The 25,000-nt window shown below is 39.6% G+C and overlaps 1 protein-coding gene across 1 annotated transcript in view; it reads right to left on the bottom strand.

Moving 5' to 3' along the window:
• LOC138000611 (cytoplasmic FMR1-interacting protein 2-like) overlaps positions 1-23,334 on the bottom strand; it is a 31,703-nt gene extending 8,369 nt beyond the window's left edge. Inside the window, 18 exon segments of the mRNA XM_068847148.1 lie at positions 616-703; positions 1,850-2,049; positions 2,785-2,904; positions 4,966-5,083; positions 6,430-6,506; positions 6,658-6,754; positions 9,644-9,717; positions 10,129-10,362; positions 11,789-11,936; positions 13,676-13,845; positions 15,355-15,402; positions 15,622-15,699; positions 16,770-16,883; positions 18,215-18,433; positions 20,405-20,509; positions 21,892-22,120; positions 23,060-23,129; positions 23,132-23,334. Of these exon segments, the coding sequence (XP_068703249.1) occupies positions 616-703; positions 1,850-2,049; positions 2,785-2,904; positions 4,966-5,083; positions 6,430-6,506; positions 6,658-6,754; positions 9,644-9,717; positions 10,129-10,362; positions 11,789-11,936; positions 13,676-13,845; positions 15,355-15,402; positions 15,622-15,699; positions 16,770-16,883; positions 18,215-18,433; positions 20,405-20,509; positions 21,892-22,120; positions 23,060-23,129; positions 23,132-23,252 (2,310 nt within the window). The 5' untranslated portion in view covers positions 23,253-23,334.
• Positions 23,335-25,000: the final 1,666 nt, after the last annotated feature.

The raw sequence follows: 25,000 nt of genomic DNA, 5'->3' as shown, positions 1-25,000 counted from the left end.
GCACCTTTTTTACCAGACATGATGATGATAAATAGTAAGTTTACTATTCTAAAGTCCGAGGCCATTGGCCTAGGCTCGAAACGGCAGTTTGCGCTCATCAAGTTAAGAGGGGATACATACATACATACATACTCAATTGACCGCTCCCTATAGGGGCTTTTCAGGGCCAATGAAACACAATCAACGAAACAATAGAACACAACAACTACAACTGTTAAGAATCCCAACTGGCCGGAGGCAAACCAGTTGGCTATTTACAAGTGCAGCTGGGAAGTTGAACCAGGGAATACCAGGAACAAAGAGTGGTCAGAGCGGGTCTTGAACCCGGGATCTCCGAATATCAAGGCAAGCGCCCTACCACTCGGCCACACTGCCTCCACAAATCTGATTTGGGATCTGCAATCTTATCGATTAGATTGAAAGCAATATCGTTTTTTTCTATTTCCAATAAAGTCGCCTGCCTCATTCAGGGAAGCCACTTAAACAGTCGAGAGGAGAATAATACACAACTATATATCGCTCCTCTTTCCCATTCTCTTCTCGGCTGTTTATTTGTTTGCGTGACTGAGGCGGGACATTAATCTAAGGTTCATGTACACCCTAAGTCACCAGTACCTTCGTGCCAAAGAAGTAATGATGCGACGCTTTTGGAGCTTGATCCCTGGAAACTTTATCCACCAAAGACAGCGACGTGGGAACAAACCTGCCGGATAGAGAGGAGAAACATGAAAGAGGAAGTCTTTCTGGAGACGGCACATTGTAGTATCGAAATGCTCAAATCACAGATAACCATCGAGCTGCGATAAGCGATGGCGGAGCGTAACAAGTTGAGCCCCTAAGTCTGTTAAAGGTTCCCCTAAGACGAAGTTGAAGACAACGAGAAAGACATCGAAAATGGTAAATTCGCGTATTTAACATGACTGCTATTTTTTTAACTCTATCAGCATGAAACATCGGCTTCAAATGTCAAAAGTAGCATAAACGGGGAACGCGATAAAAGAAAAATGATTGTCTTTGTGCTCACGTCCTCCAAGAACTCAACATTGGTCATTTCAAGCCATTTGGGAAAACCACCACTTAGATTTGTGTACACCTGTGCTCTTCGATAGCAACAACCATCGTATTCTGGCGTGTGGACTGCAGGTACATAGAAGGAAAGAATCCCTTAATTTAACCGCAGGACGTGGGAAAAGGAATCAGCACACTCGACGCAACGACTTTTTACCTGAAACTCAAAGCTCACACAAACATGATTCAAATGTGTCATTCAAAAACGGTATTACACTGCTGACAATTCTTCTTGAAGACTCAGTTTTTCCATTGGGTATTCTATACCAAGAGCGGTGGACACCGAGAGACGGTCGTATAAGTTCGGATGTCTTCGTTTAAGAAAAGGCAACACAATAAAGCTAGGACAAGCGCAAGCATAAGAGCGCTTATTTCATCGTGAAACGGGGTTGACGCAAGCATAAGCACAAGAGCAAGGATCAAAATTTCCCTTTTCCTTGTGCTTTCCCTTATATGCTTGCGTTCGCTTGCGTTGTGTGACAACGAAACACAGTAATTTGGTACGTCTGGCCAATTAAAGCCCTTGTGCGCATGTTCCAGATTCCCCGCATCTGAGAATTTGAACAAAATGGCGGATGCCGTGGTTGATTTTGATGCTTGCGTCGACGTTCGTTTTTATTAGCAGAAGCTACTTACGCTTTCTCTTGTGCTTGCGTCGCCAATAAAAACCAAGCTTTAGAAGAAGAGAAAGTCGACATTTTAGGCGACAAACGTTTACTGAGGGTTAAATTAAATTTGGCAGGAACCTTGTCCATTACAGTGGCAACTGCATCATTCTCACCTGTTTGTGGACGAGTTATAGCAGTAGTTTGGTAGGAAATCAAAGTTGAGTTCCCAAAACACGTGAAGCGTAATCCTTCCATAAGGTGCCGAGACTGAATGGTTTGCCTCGTTCAACATGTTCTTGAATGGAACCAATTTGACACACTTGGATAAAAGCTTATAGGTCATGCGGTTCACTTCAAGGAGATTCTCCAAATCCTGCAAGGTATCAATCAATCGTTCAATCAGTCAATCTTTGATCAATAAATAGCTTACAGATTCTTGGTGAATTAAACAGCATATTTTGTAAGAATCTGCATGTAGGCTGCGTGATTAATTGGTCAAGCTGTTGTGGCCTTACAGTTCGTAACTTTCTAGACGCATAGTAAATTCTCCTTGGTCTATGGACGAAGCTAAATGAAATATAATAAAGTAAAATGCACATTTTTTAGCCAACCAGACTACAGCCAAATACATTTAATGGGTACCATATAGGTAGGATAAATTTCAGATATTACATTGTTGTAGTTATGAACCCGTTAGTTAATTAAGCGTAAACGAAAGCACTTCAAATGAAGCTCTCATGTAAACTCTTCGTGTTCAGATCCTCTACGTGCTTGTTTCAAACAAACATCATGACCAGCTCCCAATAGACCAATTTCGATATATTAAAATTCAGTCCAAAACAAAAGGCATCATCTCGAGGCTCTGGGGAATAAATATAATATGAGTTTATTCCCCAGAGCCTCGAGATGATGCCTTTTGTTTCGGACTGAATTTTAATATATCGAAATTGGTCTATTGGCTTGAGAGCTCAACTGGTAGGTCTGTGACTGCAACAGTAGCGCAGAGGTCATGGGTTCAAATCGCGTCCAAGTCTGAAATTTTCAGGCTTTCCCTTCGTGACAGCGGTGATCTAAATTCTTAAATTCGGCTTTACGTATTTGCCCTTACCACAACGCCGCAGATGTCTCCACTCTCAAAGCGTCCGATGGCACAGTCTAATGACCGGATCATGGCATTGTTCAAACGCTGAGTAATCAACTTGTTCAAGTCAATCGAGCGACCGAGAAGCTGAAACAAAATATACAGAACTGAAGACACTTTTTCATGGAAAAAAACTGTTAAAAACAACCTATAAAAGTGAAACTGAAACTATAATGGTCACGGTACTATCGATAATGTATTTATGTGTAGTTTGATTTGGAGGCCAAAAAATTCTATACAATAAGAAAAGCAGCGAGCAGTACGCATGGCATGCATGTCTGAAAATTTCTAAGACATTCTCTGCAACGCGAGCTCACAACGGTTTATATTTCTTAATCTTATATCAAGTTCAAGGCTGTTCCTACTTATTCAGTCATAGAATATTTTACCAGCCACCATAAGATGTAAACTAGATGGGATAAACTAGAAGAAATTACAATTTTCTCTAGTGGTTTTAAATTGGCAAAACTGCCTTCATTTCGTGCTCACTCGTACTTCCTATTCACTTTATCGGCTGTATTGTGCATTTCTTTCAAAGGAAACAGACCAAACCGTAACAAATAACTGCAGCCACCCGTCTTCAGAGCAAAAGAGAGGTTTGGAAAGACTGAAAGACAGTAGGGACTTTAAGATCTACGACAGCGACGTCGAAGAAAACGTCACCTCAAAATATAACTTTGCAATATCGCAAGTCTTTCGCGATCATTCCATCTCGTTCACGTCGTACAATGTGGACGAATTATCCCAAAAATAAAACGGTGAGAGCGTTTTCAGAGTAAAAATAGAGAAAGAAAGAGTCACATTTGTAAGCACGCGCGTTTTTAAGACGCGGACGCCGACAACCGGAAGAGAACATTTCGCGTGCCAGGACAGTGGTGTCTCCCAGATTTTTAAAGTAATCATTTGTAATGGAGAAAATATACTTAGCAATGTAAATGTGAGTGTTTGAAGACAAATTAAAAGGAAAAACAGCTCCCTTGCAGTTGCCGTCTGCGGCCCAAAAACGCGCGTGCTTAAGCTCTCTAATCTCCCGCCTAATAATGTATACAGTCTTCAATGGTAACTGAAGCCTGTTAACCTAGAGTGTCTAGATTTTCATTTCTTTATGATCGCGGGTGCTCTTGGGGGTTCCAGCCGACCAAAAGTAAAAGTTGCATTCCCAGACAGGATTTGAACCTGGAGCACCCACTTTGAAGGAACTGTTTTTATCCACTTTGCCACTAAAGCTCAATTGGCTGACAATTGTACCGATTATTTACCAAATAACAATTAATGGCTGAGGTTGAGCATGATAGCGATAATTATCAAAGCCAAAGAATGTGTTATCTGCCGAAGTCGAAGGCTGAGGCGGATAACACAAACTGAGGCCATGATAATTATCGCTATAATGCTCAACCTCGGCCAATAATTGTTTTACTATGCATATTCCTTAGCTGAGCTCCGCCATGACAAAACTGATCAAACTGCTGGTTAGCATATTAGGTGACGTCACTTCTGCATGCATAAAACTAATGTCTATAGGTATGACGTCAATTCGGCATATATAAAATCTATTGTTTATAGGTATGACGTAAGAGAAACAGAACAAGGAAACGTTAGCTGCGTGCTTAAAGCCAATCAAAATCGAGCTGGTGACACCAATGTATAGTAATACACGTTTACAGCGGCAGTCGGAAGAAAAAAAATATGGACATATTATTAAAAGATAATAATGTTCTGGCAGTTAGCGACGTGATGGTCTAGTGGTTAAGTGAAAGGTTTGTTAACTGAACATTCCCAACTTCGAGTCCAGCGAGTTCAGGCATAGATATTCATTTCCCATAATCTCTATCAAACGCTAAGCGTCTCAAATTGACGATAATAGTCAAACCCCCAATAGCACCCGCGATCATGATGAAATGAAAATCTAGACACTCCACCTTAACACGCTTCAGTTACCATTGTACACAGTATACATTATTTGGATGGAGACTGGGTTGGCGTCGTAGATCTTAAAGTCCCCAGTAACACATCTGCTCCAGCGATCGAGAGCGTCAAGCAACCAATAATAGACAGAGGGAATTGGAGAGGAAACGAATTTCACCGTTTGCTCGGAAAATCAAACGTCGGGTGACGTTGGGACGACTAGAAAAAATGCACGGAAAGTACCTGGACGTGTCTCTGTCTGAGAAGTGTTTCATATCTATTTGGGCGCGTGTTCATTTTGGCAGCGGCTTCTGCATCCATGCGGACCAGCTCAGATTTGAACTTCTTGTCTAGCAACAAACTGCAAAGTATAAATAACAAAAAGTTTCAAAGGATTTACGCGCAATTGCTGCACACGTAGTAAACAAGCAAAACTGCGGGTTAAGAAGGTCGACTTCGTCAACTGGGCACAGCAAAGACATAAAAAGACCCTCACGTTTCAGGGTTTTCGACAGTTTTGTAAAGTAGTGGATATATTTCTTAAAACACTGGACGTGACATTTTTGGCGCCGCAAAGCGCCAAAGTAAGTAAGTAAAAAGTTATAATAATAAAAATGAAACAAACCCTTCAAGTATTGGCATCAAAGTACCGGACATGGAATAGAAAACCACCGAGCGAAAGGTCCGGCCTCCGGCCTCAAACGAAAACCCTGACGTCAATACCCTTAACTTGTCAATACGTGATCGGAGGGGTATGTGCCATAGAGCAAATGAGGCGATTGGCAAAGAAAGCGATTAGCAAGAGGTAACCATGGCAACCTAGCCACGGGTCGACTTCGGTAGCAGTCACACTGTCTTCACAGTGGAAAACTCCTCCACGGAGAGGTTGCATGAGGCAAAAGCGACAAAAAGACAAGCATGAGTACAAACAACAGCGACAGCGCATGCAAAATGTCAATAACAGTTGACCAGCACTCCTTTCCAAGTTGACTTTGCTTATAAATAACCGCATTCTCCTTTTGAAGGCGATTTTAAAGAATAACCGGTGGCTCAGTTGTTTGAGCATTGGGCTATCATGCGGGAGGTCGAGGATTCGAACGCCGGCCGGATCAACACTCTGATCTTTAAATAACTGAGGAGAAAGTGATGCCCGTGTAATTTCATCTGTAAATGGTTCAAATCTTCTCGGATAAGGACTATAAACCGTACGCCCCGTCACGTAAATATCTTCTATGTTCATAAGTTCCTAGTGGGACGTTAAAGAACCGATAAGAGTAGGGGATGTAGTCCCCGGTGTTGTGGCTTCCAGCAGAAGTGGCCGGCTTGGCGGTGATGTCTCTAAAAAGGCTTACGGTGTATGAGGCCACCTAAGCAGAAACAGCCGTAAGTCAAAAAGGGACTTTGCCGAGTGCTGGAACATGTAGATGTAGATGGCGCGATCATAACTAATCGAAAAGTGTGTAAATAAATGAATTTTCGAATCTCTTACTTTCACTTTCAAATTCAACCGGCGCCACCATTTTAAAGTGTTATGGTTACCCTATTGTCCTGAGACAAAGACCACCGGTTTAACAACAATAGGCCACGGTCATTCCCACGGTCGCCCAATGTAACATCTACATGCAACTTTACATTGAAGAAGAGCATGCTATCACAGTATTCAAGAGTTGACATCTCATATCATCCCCTGGTTAAGGGTTAACTCACCTGCACGCTTGAGCCTTGTAATATAAAAATATTTGGTCACTGAGTTTGTACACAAACTGGTCAAAACACAGATTCACCTACGAGGAAGACAACGACGTTAAAAATGAGTTATTTTACGAAAAGAACCTAATTTTGAAAATCACAGGAACGTGGAATTAACTAGAGTCAGGGACCTCTTCCCGACTTATCTAGGAAGAGCCTCTGCTCGCAGGGTAAACAAACAATTACCTCAGCTTCAATTTCATCGTAGAGATACTGCTTCTTGAACACAGTCATGGCATAGTGAGCACTGTCATTGTAAAGGTCCAAAGGATACAGAACATACCTATATAAAAGAAAAGTAGAATGCATCAGTCCATCGACAATTATTTAAGAAATAGAAACATGTACCGTGTTTCTATCGAGTTATAGAAACACGAGTGAAAGTTTGGGAGAACGAGAAATGCTGTGGGAACACGAGCCGCAGGTGAGTGTTTCCACAGCTTTTTCGAGTTCTCCCAAACTTTCACGAGTGTTTCTATAACTCGATAGAAACACGGAGTACATGTTTTCTATTTCTTTTAGAAAACAATGCGAGGAGAAAAAGGAAAACAACTTGTTAACTCTTATTATCAAAATGTAAATTCTCTTTGCTCGCGCCATCACTACGTCAACAGCTCGTGCTAGTTTTGTGTCTCCATCGAGTTATAGAAACACTATTTTAAACCAATCAGCGCGCGTATTTTCTTAGCACTGTTTTCTTAAAGTGAATAAAAATTATTGCGATTTATTATATTATATGAGTACGGCATGCCCAAAGGAAAACACCGGTTCCAATCCTGGACATTTCATCCCAACTATAGTTCGTCATCCCTAACATTCGGTACCCCACAGTGCAACAAATTTAGTAGTACATATCGCTAACATATGAAACATTGTAAGCAAAATATGATGTAGACGGTAGTAGTCCTTTCTTCCCCATATCCAGAGATGGGACGGTGGGGGGGGGGAGGGGGGGGGAATAAAAACACTGATTATTTTTGGGTAAAACTGAGAGGGGACAGGGAAGAGGAAGGATATCTCAGGGCTAGGCTACCAGCTTGCGTGGGGAGGGTCGTGTCCGCTTAGTCTGGGAGAAGAAAGAGGCTGCAGTCAAAATAGGATGATAGATGCCAATGAAATACAGCTCACTGGAGTTACTTTGAGAGGGGAAAAAACCGGTTCCCGTCTGTCGACCGAAGTTACGTCCTGTTGGATGGGTTTAATATCTGGTTGGGCACCGTCCGGGAATACTACGTGTTGTGCACTGTGGAGATTGTATGTAAGCCGAATTCCAGTCTATCTCAACCTTACTGGAGGGTTTTTTTTCCGGGTACTCCCGTTTTCCAATTTGCTATTTTCACCAGTCCCATAATACAATTCAATTTGAGGGGTCATTTGCATTAAAACAATGGATATCCAGTTCACTGAAGAATGATACAGTTCCACGAGTAAATAACTTGTATTGATTTTTATGTAAAGAACCCCCAAAAAGTACTGTATTTGGGATACAGGAAATAGACCACTTTCATAAATGGCGACCACTTTTACATTCTTTTGTCTTTATGCTAATTACATCTACTGCCCTCATTTTGAAACAAATATTCTTTTGTAATTTGCTTGTCGTAGCGACGCTAGATAGGCCTTCAGCATTAAAACAATATAATACTTTAATTGGCTGCCATAATGAAAGAGGTCTATAGCGAATTACATCTGGTTGTGGTGCTGTGCTCCGACATCAGACATGTATGGACCGTTCAGCAGCTCCCAGAGGCGCCTCATGTATGCTTTCAGTCTGATGTCGTGAGACGATTATTAGCCCCTACGGGGAATGGTAAATTACGTACATTATTATATTATATTTTATTTCATTTTATTTTATGACTAGCTCCAAGAGCGGGCAAGATGAACCAAATCCCATGCTGTGATTGGCTACCCGAGCGGGTAAGATGGAGCTATCTTGCCCGCTCAGGATTTCTCGCTTGGTCTCGCAAGAGCAAAGATCATTTTCTGGTGTTTTATCCCATATAATAAGTTTGCTCGGTCAAAATGGTTGGATATTGGCCTCGTTCCTTTTTTGGCCAGTTTATGGACCTCGACGGAAGTCTCGGTACATAAACACGCAAAAAAAGAACTTGGCCAATAACGCATATTTATTCGCCACTCTACTACAAGAGATGACTTATGGAATGAACACAAATCGAATAGAAAGGTGGTGGGAAAACCTTAAGAGACACCATGGGCTTGTATGTATAAATTAGCCTTTATCGTTATAGATGAAGTATGACGTTATAATATTAGGGAACTTAAGGACGGTGCCTACTATTGTTATTGCGCAAACGTTCTGCGCATCTCGAGATACTTGGATTTCCTATGGCTGGTGCTTATATTTTTGCGCGGTTCAAAACTATGCGGAGAAATCAGAACTTAGCAAGTGATCTTGGTATCCAAAAGGAAAATTGGGGTTAACCACCAGCCAGAAATCAGAACTTAGCAAGTGATCTTGGTATCCAAAAAGAAAATTGGGGTTAACCACGCATTTTTCAGAGATAATTAAGCTTCAATTTGGAAAAGAACGCCATACATTGCTTTGTATTTTAAGGAGATCTGCTTTTCCCGCATATTCAGTAAACGGCGCAAAAATACCTTTGAATTAGTAGACACCGTCCTAAAGCACGCGGTTTTTGGGACGCAGACGGCGACTGGAAGTGAGCTATTTTCCCTTTTAACTTGTGCTCACACAACCATATTTACATTCCTAAGTATCTTTGCTCTATTAGAGACGATTAGTATAAAAATCTGCCAGACACCACTGCCCTGGCACGCGAAATGTTCTCTTCCGGTTGCCGTCCATGTCTCAAAAATGCAACAAGGGACAGTTGACGTAATTAAGAAGTATGGTAAGTACCTAAAACATGCAAAAATAATTACAAATAAGCACAAGTAAAACTTTAAAAAACGCCACGTAATCGCGGTTGCATGTACGGAGAGAACGACGTACTACGCGAAGGAAAGTATGCATACAGATCGACGGAATTGAAAACCTTGGGTCTTTGATAGCTTACGGAAAAAAGACTCTCGAATTGCAGTCACAAATAAAAAACAGACGATCCATGAAGAACAGATGGCGTTCCAAGTCAAGATCCACAAGAGAAAAAAACAGTGGATAGTTGACCATGGAATATTCATCACTTACTCCATCATGCTGGGGTGTTTTCTCTCGAGGATGTGATTGGTCAAAATCCAGGGCATTGACATCTCAATAGGAAACTGTCACAAAATATTAGCAAATCAGTTAGCTTTCTTCTGACAGCCTCTTTTGTCATGAAAACCTTACAACTCGTTTCAGAATTCAATGTGCCTTAGGAGTAGTACAAAAGAGAAAGCAAAATTAATTTTGAATGAGGTAATTTAAGAAAACGTGTGCAAAAAGGTGAACAAACTGTGGGACTTACGAATTTCAATGCAAAGTAACGAGGAAAACCCACACGAGGAGAGAAAGAACGGTAATTTTAAAAGTCCGTGTTTATAAAAAAAAATCAACAATTTTTTTCTCAATTCCTTTTCACCACTTAATGCTAAAGCTCCACGTGATAATCAAGGGAAAACTTCCACACCTGCACCAAAAAAACAAAATAAACAAAACCAAAAAGAAAAGAGAAGAAAAGATCAAATAAATACCTGAATTCTAGCACCCATGGTTAACTCGAGGTAAAACTCTCTGAACCAGAGTTGAGAGAGATCACAACATTCCCTCAAAACTTCACTAAAACGCAGAAGCTTTTCAAAGGAAAAGGAATTCTTCAGGAACGCCTCAACTGCTTCCACCGTCTCTTTCTCCAGCTCTTTGCGCATCACCTTTTTCCCACCCTTTTCTGACACCAGGGATTCTAGCATGGTGCGCACCATGTACAACTGTAAAAAGTAATAAACAGTTACAATGCACCTTGAAATATATACGGTCCAGGGGTTTCAATAACTTCTGAAATAGCCGTCCATGATAGCCCATTGAAGGCGGCAGTTTGACAAGTTTATGATAGCATTTTTAGTCAAGGCAAACTAGCCGGCGGTGTGAGGCAAAGCAGGCGGCGGTATACCGCCGGTAACCGGCTTCTATTGAAACCCCTGGACTACTATACCTTTTTTTTTTTTCAATCGTGAGCGGGCGGTATCCAGAGAATCCAGCAATCTGATTAGTTGCTGGGGTGGGCAGAATGCCAAGTGACGAGCGAAAATTTGCCCTCGAAGTTTTGCTTGTCGGCCAAATGTCGGGATAATCTCTCAGCGGTGGACATTATCAGCCGCCCGAAGGGTTTTATTTACTAAATGTCAAAATATCAAAACCATGATCACTGTTTTTATATCAAAATTCTCCGTACATTTCTTGCAACGATTTTTGATATTATCATAACATTTTGATATTGCTGAAAGACGGCAATGATATTTTAATGTTCTATACTGCCCGTATCAAAATATTATTGCCAATAATCGCTCACGATACTTTGATATTCTGCACTTCCTCACCTTAGTATATATCTACAGTGTATGGACGACCCACACTAAACTGTCCTTCCGAAAGTGAAACAATCAAGAAATAGTCTTAAAAACAAGCGTACATGTAGCTCAGTCGGTTAGTACGCGGCCTTCTGAGCCGTCTGTTTCGACTTTCCTCTGATCAGTGTAGCTTTAGCTTTGAATACCCGTAAAACGGAGTATTGACGGAGGAAGGGTAGTAAACAGCGTGGACCGAGGGCCACAAGCTTATCGGTGTTTCCAGTTCACTGGCACGTGTTACCCTCTTAAAATAAGGACCTTTACCTTAACCTTTCTACAACAGAAATCTCAGTCTTTGTATTCAACTTAATTAAACACTAAATGCAGATGACCAACTAACTGTACAACTTAAACCAATAGATCCAGGGAGCTACGGTGCAAACAGAGCTCCAAAATACAATGCCCAAAATAGCAATCGCTTTGCACTATTTTGTAAAGTGATTGCTCATTGTCTTTTTCGATTTTTAGATCCTCAGCTTCATCACCATGAAAATGTTAAGACTGAATGAATAAATACATGTAACAATCTCTTATCCATTTTGCTGTGACTACTTCATCGCTTGCTCCAATAGCTGGTTTGCAAACCAATCTCTAGAGACACAGATAACAAAGCTGCAATGTACAATTGCTGGTGGACGAACAAAAGGAGTTAATTAATGAGAAATCCCTTGTTTTCGTCCACCAACATCATGGCGGCGATGACCTCAAAAGTGTGAAAACCACCTATTATCAGTTAAGATCAAATGACTTTGACTCTTATTATTTTCTCCTTATATCTGTAGCCTACCTGGGTACTGGAAGGTCCAACATCCCTATTTGGTATTTTGATATTAGGCCCTGACTTAGGATCCTTTTCTCCCTTCATTATTGGGTCACCTCTGCCATGATCTGCATCAGACCAATCTCCTCCAGTCTCACGGATGGAAACCAGAATGCTGTGATAATTAAAAAATACATTGATAATTCATGAGCCTAACAGGCTATGAAAACATAGACAAACCGTCACGTACATGAGTTTTTAACCACAAAAAAACCACTCTTCATTAGAATTCTTTGTACAAAGTCAAAGAATAGCGAGGAGGTCCGGCTTGTTTTTCTTGCATGCTAATTTCTTCCCCTCACATTTTGAACCTTCGCTCGGACTCCCGAGGGACAAGCCTTTTGTGGAATGTTCTTGAAGCCATTCTCTACTTTCTCAAATTCCATAATGGACGTCTTTTACCCCTCCCACCCCCCCCCCAAAAAAAAAAGTTGTATAAACGTTGTTTGTTATTTTTCTCGATGCCCATGCAAATTTTTTTTTTTTTTTTTAGGGGGGGGGGGAGGGGGGGGGGTTAAAAGAGGTGTATTAAGGGATTTGAGAAAGTAAAGAATTTAAAAAACGAGCAGCAGTGTTTTAACTCTCGACTACGCCTCATGTTTTAACATTTTCCATCAGAAATGTAAATGAATGAAATAAAAAAAGGGTTGACGGAGAATACAGATATATCATATCAGATATTGTGGTGTGAAGTATCAGTCAGTATCTTCAAGAGTTTGTTGCAATTTGATGAGCTAGTAAGGAAAATCAAAATACAAAGCACAATGCAAACAGAGACTTTATGGACCCTTTCTTTAATGTACAGTTGCAGAAGCTGCAACATTTTTCATTTTTTTCCTACTCTGATTTTCCAGTTGTGCTTGTGCCTGCTTCCAAGCAACTAGTTCATCATCTTTCCTACAGACACATTATGCCATAACAACACAGAGGGCAAATTACTAAATGCGGATTGGTTGAGACAGAGGGCATTTTTAAAATTAATTTTGGTAATTGCCTCGGGCAAAATAATTACTCTCATTATTTTCACGTAGTAAATGTTTTTTTAGCAGGGCTGGTTTCACTGTTTCACTGTTTTCCTATGTTTTACAGTTCATTGACATTAACCAGAAGCTTGTGACCTTGAAGCATTTAACTCTAGTTCAGGGCTGCAGTTTTTGGAGTTTAAGAATTTCCTCATTTGGATGTAACTTAGCTCATGCATTTTCCTGCGCATGCAGCTTCTATGTTATTTTTGTTCATATTTGGGCATAAAGTTGGTTTCCTAAAATCTCCAGCTTTGTTCCAAGGAAAAGAGTTGTAAGTTACATGCTTGAAGGTTACCGGTATGTGCTTCTACCCTAACTGAACACTGAAATGGCTTTTTGTTTTAGTTATCATAATTATTTGCAAGTTTCCTTGTAAAATTAAGGATTAATATCACTTGTATTTTCAGAAGTTGCAGAACTTTCTGGCACTTTTACAAATGTGCATTATAGGACTCCTACGGTCCTGTGCAATTACCTATACTACTAACATCAATAGTTAAATTAAATGCTATTACTTGACCTTCTATAGGAAAGGAAGAAGTTCTAAACACCCTCAAAATTGCTAACATGTAAACTTGATAACAGGATTAACAGCTCTGCGAGAGGGTTAAAAAATAAACATTTATTATTATTATTATTATTATTATTATTATTATTATTATTATTATTACAAAAGAACAGTATAATCAACGAAAGAAATTGTCATGCTTTATGAGATTACACCCAGAGAAGTGGACAACAAAGTCTGTTTGGGTGTAATACTAGTTGGTAGTACTGGTGTTTCTTTATCAGGTCAATGAAAGAGGTGGCTGTAAATGCCCCTACTCACGTTTTTAGCAAAGCAGCTTTTTTGCTTTTGGCGGCTTTTCTCAGCGGTTCTCTCAGGCTTTTCTGGATGAAGTTCTGAAGATCGGTATGGACGGTACGTCTTATGGCCTCAGAAAATGACGGCTCCAGTCGAGACATCAGTCCATAAAGACCTTTTATCATAGCAATGACCTAAATAACACATTTTTCGGTCAGTCGTAATAAAACAAAATGGGTTTTCTCTTTCTAGCTAGCCAATGTTGAATTATCATTAAAACATTAATTCTTTTTTTCCTTGGATTTCAAAACTTTGTTAACTGAACACTAAGTGACCCAAGTTTTAAGCTTTAAATTGATTTCAAAAGGACACCTGTTTATTTTAACTGGAATTTTCCTAATATTTAACAGTCTGCCATTACCAACTTGAGCTAGAGCTGGATCAAGAAGAAAATGGTGTCAAAGACTCAACTACCGGTAGTTTAAGAATGCAATGCGTGTGTATGCGGCTGAATTAATATGCAGCATGCGGATTTTGGGCATTTAAACTTGTGTTTTGCATGTTATAATAAGCTGAGTACATATACACGTGCATGTATATGCTGAAATTTTAAACATGTGAGTAAATGACGTCACAAATTCCCAACATGTAGATCCAACCCTCTGAAGTCCAATTGGTCAGTCTTGAATGGGTGTCATAGCAGACCGTGAAATCCAAAAGTCACACTCAAAGTAAACAGCCTTTGGATCAAAATCAAAGCTCAGTATTTTGCCAGTCAGGTGTTATGCAATGACACTGAAGAAAAAAAAGGAAGTGGTTTTTGGATCATAGTACCACTTTAAGGTACAATTTGATGTTACAAACTTTTGTCAAAAAAGTGCTTTTTCTTTAGTAATGTCATCTAGCCAATACATGTAAGAGGCTTTGGTGTATTAGGACACTAATGTGGTCATGTAACATTCCAGTTGACATTGTCTGACATCAAAACTGTAGTCATACCTTATTACATGTATAGGAAATTAACGCTCCACAAAATTAAGGTATGGAAATCAACGTGACTTAAATTAACACGTATAAGACACCCAACTGGTTTTATACCGTTGGGCTGCCTGTTACACAGGCATCCAACAGAATTAAATGTAAAACGAATTTCGAACAAGGAAACTTAACGCGAAGGAGGAGGTACAAGTATAATTTCACAATAAAGTACGTAAATTAATGGGATTAAGGCACAGTTGGTGGTGACCACTGCCAGAACAAAATTAATTTATTCAAAACTGAGGCCTCTGGTCAACAAAGCAGTTCTCAAAATTCTAATTACACTGTAATGTAGGGTTTACCCAAAAGAAAGTATGAACCTTATTTCATTGTTTTTTGAGGTGTCATGAAGGTCTGCAAAGGTTTCAGAATTAGGGTTACAATAATGGAAATTAAGACTGGGGAAATTAACCCTGCACTTAATTAACAAAGCAGAAATAATGCTCAAGATAATAAGGGTGACTTAAATTAATGCAAATTTTAACGATTCACGTTAATTTCATGGAGCATTAATTTCCTACATTGTACATGCATAATAAGGTATTCATCCTCACAAACACAAGCCATATAATAATCAACTGCATCACCACTACACATCTGCCACTGTGATCGCCTGCATCATCACTTTCATAATTACCATTGATTTTAAAGACAAATCTCCGTACCTCAACAAGTGCAAACTTTTCCTCGCTATTGTAGTTGTATCTTGTAGCCTACAATGTTGTTAACTACGGTTAATTAGCAATTCAATGTTTACTTTATTATACTGAGCTAAATACCAATGGTGAAACGAATTTATTATTACTAATATTAATTCAATTCCTGTTTCATAAATTTTTCTTTACAGTAATAAAATATTGGCCTTCTTGTAGTGCCAGTTATGGCATAAGCTGTTTATTAAGTAACAACATTGGTTTCAAGGTCTCACTCACTCTTTCGTATTCCTCAGCATCCTCAGGGCAATGTGGATTGGCATACTTGTCTGTGGGGTGAAGAAGCTTCCAAGAGTACTGGTAAAAACAACAAAACAATAAAATTCACAAATCATTATTATGATCCACCTGTATAATAAATATTCATTGTTGTTACAGTTGCTCCCCTACTAGACTGCTTCTAACAACACAAACCATTCAGGGGTGGATCTAGGGGGAGGGTGCTGGGGGTTGCACCCCTCCCCCTGCGATGACCTGTGGCTTTTTAATGCATTAACTGGTATTCTATGAAAAAGAAGCAATTTTTTAAAACGTGAGGATAAACAACTGCGATATATTGGGGTTTATATAATAACCCAAGTTATTCACGGATTTTGATTAGTTCTTGCCTATGATCTATTAGAGGACAGATGCACGATTGACGTCACCATCAGCTTTCATGCGAATAAAGTTTAATTCTTTATTATATAAAACAAATAGATTCCATGTTGCCGTGGATCTGGTCAGTAATAGACCACAGAAGACATCAAAATGTGGTAAGAACATCAGTGACACACTCGGCTATCGCCTCGTGTGCCACTTTTTTGTTCTTACCACATTTTGATGTCATCTGTGATCTATTACTGAACAGACGCACGGCAACATGGAATCTATTTGTTAAATATTTTATGTTTGGGCTTCTCGATTGCATTTGTTATAAGGTTCTGTTCCATACATTTATTGTAACTTTGGCCAGGCTGAAGAATATTGTTTGTTATACTGAGGACTTCGTTAAATGGAGGTTCGTTAAATCGAGGTTCTACACTGTAATTTCAACTTTCTTGGGATTAATAATTGTTGTGCTCTCAGCCAATCAACACGCACATCCTGGCACATGCGCATATCTAACAAACCGCTGACCGGGAAGGTAAAACTTGTGCGCCTAGTTGTTAACTCCGTTAAATTACATTTAACTGCATCTAAATTTTAACTATGCATATACTCATTTCAGACTGTCATGATATTGCCGAAATTAAATGAAACCCTGTCTTTCCTGTGAACCTGTACATGTAATGTTGCAGACCTTTCTTCAACTCTCCTTTCCATGTTGCCTAAGAAGGGCATTATCTAAATGCTTTAACAACCACTAATAAAAATAATGATCTTACCAACTCCATGACCTGAGCTGTCCAAGATGACAGAAGCCTCAGCCCTCTAAGTGCAAGGTTTGTCAGCTCCTTATCATGTTCACTATTTATGGTATTACCACCAGAAGTAATCATCTACAGCAAGGAAGAATCATTGATGTCAGCCTTTTTATGTTTTGTCATAAGCACTTGAAAAATTTACTAAAAATAATTTATTGTTATCCGTTGATAGATACTTTGGAGAAGTGTTCATCTTAACCAACCCAATAATTAATATTATTGTGATAATTATTATAAACACAGTTCAGTGAATCAAGAGGGATTTGTGAAATCTTAATTTTTTTGCCACTGAACTGCTAACTTGACAGCCTCCAAAGTCATCAAAGTGTGCAGAAGGTGAGCATAAATGTTAACCCCAGCAAACAAACAAAGATAAAATTATGCATTTTGTCAAGAATTGCTTTTCCAAGTTCTCCAATCTACGACCTTCAGATTACTAGTTTAATGACTACGCCATCACTGAGATTTAGGAGACTTGTGGGTGTAGGCCATGGAACAACCTTCAGGTAAGAAGATGGCCCTGCTGCATGGGTCAGACCAAAATAGATTGTCAATAAACTATTACTGTCATACAGTGTAATCAATCAAAGCAATAAAAAATAGGGATTTGCTAGTTCATGCTTCAGGATGCATAACATATCCAACTTTATGAGATATTGTATGGAAAACGCACAAAGCGAGCTCAAATATTCCACGATGTTGGTACATGTACACTTAGTCATTTATACAGTAGAAAACCAGTTTGATTATTTGAGTTGTTGACGTTTGCCCCACGCTTATCACATGCATAAATTGTGATAAAAATAATATGTACTGCTGAACTAAGTAAGTACACCAGTCATTAACAGCATGCTCGTCACATTACAAAGCAAGTTTGAGCTCGCTAAATGCATTTTCTAATGCCATAACCACCTTTCCTGGCATTTGAGCATACACATGTACATCAAGGCTGCTGCCTAAGAAATTTTTTCCCGAGCCCTTTGGGCTTCCAACACTAAAAGTTAGTAGCCCGAGTCATTTTTTCAAGAGCCCAGAATTAGTTAATTAAAAGTGAGGATGAATCACCTTGTGATAAGTTCCGCGCCTGTTCGCGCTACTCGTTCAGAAATTTGGTCGCCCACGCTTGCAAGTAAGGAGCCCCAGGCTACCGGGCGACCGTTAGGCAGCAACCTTGTTCATGTACTTTTACACAATTCAAGCGGAGGGAGGGGGTGGATTTACACTTCCAAAGCTGAAAGGCACATAATGTCAAGGATTTCCATCGATTGTTTGCTCGATACAGTTAACTTTTGATTTTTAATTGATTAAATACATGTAGGGGGAAATATATTTTGCACGTAAAGCCGCCATCTTGCACGCATTTTACGCGCCTGTAGACGCTGCTATTCCCGTGGCCAGTACTGTACCTCATTATTATAACGAGCCAGCTCACTGATAAACTTGACATGCTCCTCCCGGATGCTGTCCATTTTACCTAGCAGATTGTACTGAACAGCAACCTTGTCCTCTGCCGCATCAGAAGCAGCATTCCACTTCTCCCGCATCCCTTCAAAGTTTGGGCACATCTTGAGGTAAGTGACCAGAGCTATCTGAACATCACCAAACAAGGGTACTACGGGAAATTGCTGCCAGGTAGAGAAGCATGACATCAGCCAATTATTGCTTAAATATAATTATTAATAATAATAAATTATTATTGCACTCAACAAAGGAGAATGCAAAACAAAATTGTGTCCTTTTTTAATGAAACCAGTCCCTGTTCGTTGGGGAACAATAATTGTGATGTCACACATTCATTGTTTGGATACCATCTTGGACTGGCTGGCTGGCTGGCTGGCTGGCTGGTTGGCTGGTTGGCACACATGATCGTCAATCTAACATACTTTATTATTTATATCTCTCAGATAGTACGCACGCTGTAATTGGCTAAATTAGCGGGCCGTATTCTACAGTACGGCCCGCTGTACAGCCCGCTAAATTCAAAAATTTCGACAAAACATCATCTAGCGAGTTTTTCATGTCATTTCTGTTGCATAAACTTGTACTGAAAACTGTTTGAATCTTGCAAGCAACTATTTCAAACTTAACAGCCAAGAAGATTTAGTTTTTGGGATTTTGGCACGGCATTCTTTGTGGCAGTTGAACCTTCCGCTTCACTTTGACTAGTTTCCTTGCCCGTGCGCCGGTTAACCTCAGAGATATAATAAAGATCTTACTAACCTCGTTTTCTCAGTCCGTACTGTAAGTTACGCATCCTCGTTTTTTCCCGTTGATTTATGGCCCGTGCGCTTCCCACTTGGGTCATAAATCAACGGGAAAAAACTTGGTCCGTAACTTACAGTAACTTACAGTAAGAGGTATGTACATCAGGTTGGTGCAGTGTATCCCAATGTGTGCAAAAGATGTGCCCAAATCCAAGTGGTAACAGATCGCAGGTTTGTTGCCCACATTCCACACGCATTGTGGTTCGACAGAGCTTCTTTTTTAGAGTGATACCTTAATTACTGAACAATAATTACTAGTCTAAGAAAAGGGTACAAAAGGATTCTCTTCAAAATAAAATAATTATAACAGCCTTCAAAATTAATGCCTCATCAATGACAAAACAGGAACCGAACACACCTTAATAATCCTTACTTATTGATGAGGTTATCAGCTATTCTATAATCATCATTACTGGGAGATTGTCTGTCTGCCAGCAGGTGATCGCCTAGCACATGCATGCACATTTGAGTCATTGCTGCATAGGTTTGCCTTCATGGTTTGCTTTGAATAGCTTTGCCATTTTGCCATCTGTTTTCCTCCTCCCACCCACCTCCTTGTTTTGAGGGCGGACCAGCTATCAAGTAAGTTTTCTTTGTGTTCTTTATTCTCCACTGAGAGATCAGTGTGACAGGTGCCAGGGGGAGGTGACTTGTGGGAGGTTGCCATGGCTACTCCCCTTCAATTGCGTTTTGCCTGACAATCATTTGTCTATTGCCTGCAATGCACTCAATTGGCCCCTATCCCTCACTGAATACCGCTTATCGACAAGTTAATTTCTATAATTCACAGGCCTTTGTGAACTTGTACATTAAAAAGAAAATTATCTTCTTGAATTACAGACTTCCTTGGATGATTTCTGCACACCAAATGTACATGTAACAGCTACCATGTACATAAATATCCTCACCATCTTCATTATCCTCTTGTTTCCCAATCCAGCAATGTGGTCAATAAATATCACCAAAAGCAAGTGTCCCCCTGACTTACATGTACACTGTAACTCTTCATGTTACAAAATGTTGTAGTTGAAATTTTTCCTTGGTTAAAAATTCTTTAAACTAGACAAGTTTGATTTTTACTTTCCTTTATTTCAGATAATTTATGGTAATGTCTGTAAGACAAAGGACAGTAAATACAAAAACAAAAATATTTAATAACTATGACATAAATATATATTTATAACCATTACAATAACCTAAATGTAACACTAAAGCTCACACTGTTTTTTGTAAGGAGGTGGTCAGATGTGAGACTCCACACAAAGTCATGTTTTTTTACCGTAAAATAATTATAATGTTATCATCTCACTATGACAAAAAATTAGCTCTTACCTTAAAGATCTTGTCAATTTTGCTAATGCTGATCCGTTTCTTTTGATCCATCTTCAGCACGCCTCCGTCTTTCCCATCCATTAGGAAAATGATAAAACCTATCACCTGAAAGGGTGAGAGATACATGAACATTCAGTCTTACTTTACATTCTTGAATTACAAGTCAGACTGTACTTTGAAAGATACAGCTTTAGCTATTTTATTCTCAAGCAGATAACTGAGTGTATAAAAAGTGTCAATAGCTACTGATCTTTTATAAGCAACAGAAAGTGTGCTGGGCCAATAGAAAGTAAAAAAACCCTCCAGGCCCACACGGATGTGATCCTTGTAACATCTTTAAGTTTTAAACTTAGTAGTAACTGCTGAATAGCCTGCCTGTTGGCCTTTCGCTGCCTTCTTTGAAGAATGAGTCAGTGAGAATACTACAGACTGTAAGTCAGTTGCATGCAAATACTGGTACACCTGAAGGTGTAAAGTCCAGGGTATTAGGGTTTTCAATAAGAATGCAAGTAGATAGCACAAGATTAAGGAGTAGGCTGAGAAGGGACCAAAATCACTGAAGATGCATGCTTAGTGGTCCGGCAGGGAGTTCTCTGGAAAATTACTTTTATAATTTGCATTTTCTGCATTTTGGAGCAGCCTTCATTTTTACAAACAAAGCTTGGCCCACCCAAGGTTGTTGTTTTGTGGCACAGGTTTCTCGTGGATGAGTTGTTATTATTTTGAAAAATTTTCTATCAAATAAGTGGCAAATTCAAGTGAAATAATTATTAGCTGATGAGTTAAGCCAGGTGCTGCTCTTATCGAAAACCCTGGATTATGAAGCAAAAAAGCTTGTACAGTGTACATGTAGTTTTTATTTGCAAGTATCTCACTGTAGTGCAGTGACACTGCATCTTTGAATGTCGGGTTCTTTTGCATAAAAGTAGTCAGACAAAGTAAAGAACCTTAATTTAAACATGGTAGTAATTAATGCTATCAACCTGTGAGGCAATGTGTAATAATTTATAAAGAAACAAAATTGGAAGAAGGCAACCACAATGCCACTGTACCTCCTCTTTATGGGGATTCTAAAGAGCATGTACTTTTTGAGTGGACATAGATTACAATTATAAACCCTTTTGCCCCCAGAAGGTTCCCTGTCAATGAGTAAACATAATGTCTTGGTGTTCGACATAGTTGAGAGGCAAAGGGTTTATACAAGTAACTGTATCTCCTTTAGTTAACCCTTTGAGTACAAAGCTGGACTGAACCAGCAACACTTAGTATTTTACTCTCAGATTGGCTATCGCCAGACAATTTTACTCATCACTGGGGAACCCCAGGAGTCAATGGGTTAACCCTTTTCCTGCTAAGAGCGACTTACAGACTTTACACCAGAGGGATTTACTCTTGACAATTGGGGCCAGTTGAGGGATGAAAGGATTAATTTACAACTTACATGTAAGAGCGATACATGTACTTTCACATTGCAAATGAAAACGCACCTTCAAAAGTACGTGCTTCTCCATTGGTGTAATGTACATGTTGTTCTCGAACAGTCGGACGAACAAGTTAAGAACATCAGCTAGCACATCTTCATAGCTTTGAATTTTCTCCAAACCTTCTTTTAACAACAGCGTGATTTTGTTCTGGTTTGCGAGGAACAGCGAAAGATTCTGAGATTCCTCAATCATCGACACATCACCAGTGCCTCGACGAAGAAATGTGTCAGCCCTATAAATGGGACATCATTGAACACTTAATGACTTTTCCAGAGCAAGATAGTTAATTTCATTACCTTAATGACTTTTACCAAGTGCGACCTTTTATTTTTTCTCACCAACCAGTCAGTTCATGGTGGGTCCCTGGGCTAGTGAACTGAACCAGTATATTTATACAGTTTGTATTATTAATTTTACAGTTACATGTACATCTGTTTTTCTCCACTTGTTGACCAACTTGGGAGTCTGATTTTTGACCTGAGACCTGGTCCTGATTTTCAACAATTGTAATTTGGCAAGGAACAATAACCAAGTATAATTATGTGCTACATGTAAATCACAATAAATACATATGTACTGGATTTTACTCTTGCAAGGTTGCCCTATATATGTATGTTGTGGTACATGTATATGTGGATGACGATGAGGATGATGATGAGCCTTATTCGCGCGGCAGCCATATTGGCCATAGACAATAGATTTTGTACCCCAAGTCTTGAGTTGAAATGTTTGGGAAAGAGTTTCTGTGGGACAAAACAAAAGCTTTCAATCCCTCGGGAGTCAACATGGCCGCCGTGTGATTAAGGCCCATAATAATACTACATGTAACAAGAACAAGAAGAAAACGAATTGAATAAGGAGCAGGAGGAGGAGAAGGAAAAGAAGAAGACCAGTTGAAGAAGAATACTGAGGTGGTTAAGATCATTGTTAACTTCCAATTCTTGACTATTTCTAACTAATATATGTAAAAGGTGCCACCATTGATGTACAGATGTACCCTTGAATCTTGCAGTTTCAAAATTGGTTGATTTTAGGCTCCAGTTACATGTACGTACATGTAAAATAAGTAATACATGTAATCATCTGGAAGTTGGGCTGGGTTCCTGTTAGCATAAACAACGTTTCTGAATTGCCAATATTTGAAATATAAATGGGGTTCTGCAGTTCTAACCTTTTGAAGAAAGCATAGTCATTGTTGAGACAGGCTTTCATGTTCTTCAAAGCATCCAGCACTGCAAACTGTTGATGAACTTCCCAAGAGTCACAAGATATCTCTCTGATATGAAATCTTTCTTTCTTTCTGGGTGACTCAGAGTTTTAACTTCCTTACAAAATCTCTCAATGGCACTAAGTGCAAAGTGCATAAAACCCTTCAGTTTTCGCACTTCTGGCTCCAGGACTTCTACTGTCTTCTCATAGATTTCAATTCTGTTAGGTTGATCATCACTTTTTTACAGTTGCGATGTCGGGATTGCGGTTAACATTATCTATAGTGAGTTTAGTGAAGCCATCACCATAAACGGTTTCATTGGCTTCGTTGATGGTCACTGGTCTGTGACTGAGGCCTTGATTGGTGTCTGTATAGTACACAGTCCCTGCTGCCCCTGCCTGGAAGCCTGTGAAGAGGATGAACATGGTTTTAAACGAGCAAATGGTTCTCAGGAAGCGATGATGTGGTCCAGTCGTTCGGTGGCTTGTTAAAGCGAACGCTTCCGGTTTAAATCCTTCTAAGACTGCTCGCTGGACTTTCTAAGGTGTTCTCGAACTACACCAAAACATGGTCATAAGTTATTCTTTTGCTTACTTTCTTGGATTTCGTAACGCTGTTCTCTTGAATTGTTTCTTTCTGTACATGCCCTTAACACCCCAACCCCAAAAGGCTCAGAAGTTTTATCTTTTTTCTGAATACAGCAACCAGCATGTGCTGGATAACAGAGACTTAACGAAATAGAGTAAGCGAAAGAATAACTGATGAAAAAGGTATTTTATGTGGATTATTTGAACAAAGAGCTGATCAAGTAGGAATGAAGACTCGCGCGTCAATGAAACGCATTCTTTAATTTTGAATGACAACTGAAACAGATTACGTTAACAGCTTTACTAACCTAAACCACCATAAGCTGTATACTTCCCAGAGTATTCTCGTAACCAAGCAACATGCACTGCAATGCGACCACCTGCACCACCGCCTCCGTTGCCATGGCCACTACCGCCATTAACAGTCACTATTCCGTGACCAGAGAATTGCGTTGTTTTGATGAGCACACTACCACCACTGCCTCCCCCGCTGTTAGAAGATCCGTCACCCGCCTTCGCTTTCAATGATACCATCCAAGTGAAGAAATAAACCGATTGAAATCTGTGACAAAGGAAAACAGAATAAAAGGGCTTAATCAAATCGATAACAGAACGCTCTTATCTGGTTCTTAGCAGCGACGACTCATTGCATTTTCTGTGTATGAATATAGTTGTCCGCTCGTTGTACGTGTAAAAGCATGTCAGGGACACATACATACTTCATGCATCATGCGTTCTAACCACTGGGCTGCCACAGGCGTAGCACGACAATTTTCTTCTTTAGACAAATATCATTCTTGCTTTCTGGCGTTGTCGTTTCTTAAATCCCACATTACCTTTTGTTTTAGTAGAAAAAAACATTGTCTCTAATCGTTACGTGATTTAATTGGCTAGATCCTCTCGTCCAAGAGAGACATTTTCATTTCAGTTCGTTTCTAATAAAAGAAAAAAAAAACAGATTTTGCGTTCGGTACCCCTGGTGCAGCCATTAACCAGCCTTAACTTGTCTTCAAGCAGCCTTAAATATAACTGGAACTAGGAGTAATCAAAGATTAATAAGTGCGTTCGAAGTTCAATGAATTTAGCTAAAATCATACAAAAAAACATTGGAGGAAATTAGCTGCCCGCCCGATAGAAAGCCCAAAATGGCACACGCTTCCCTCAGGTTTGATATGCAGCTACGAAATCCTTCAACACATTGAGAAAATAACTTACCGAGAAAACAGCAGCAGCTACGAAATTCTTCAACACGTCCGTCCAACACCCGATGTTTGCAAAGACACAAATTTTGTGTCGCACGAGGCAGAATCCTTTG

Source organism: Montipora foliosa, chromosome 4 (genome assembly GCF_036669935.1).
Source record: "Montipora foliosa isolate CH-2021 chromosome 4, ASM3666993v2, whole genome shotgun sequence".
Taxonomy (NCBI): Eukaryota; Metazoa; Cnidaria; class Anthozoa; order Scleractinia; family Acroporidae; genus Montipora; species Montipora foliosa.
This window is presented reverse-complemented; position numbering and strand designations above follow the sequence as displayed.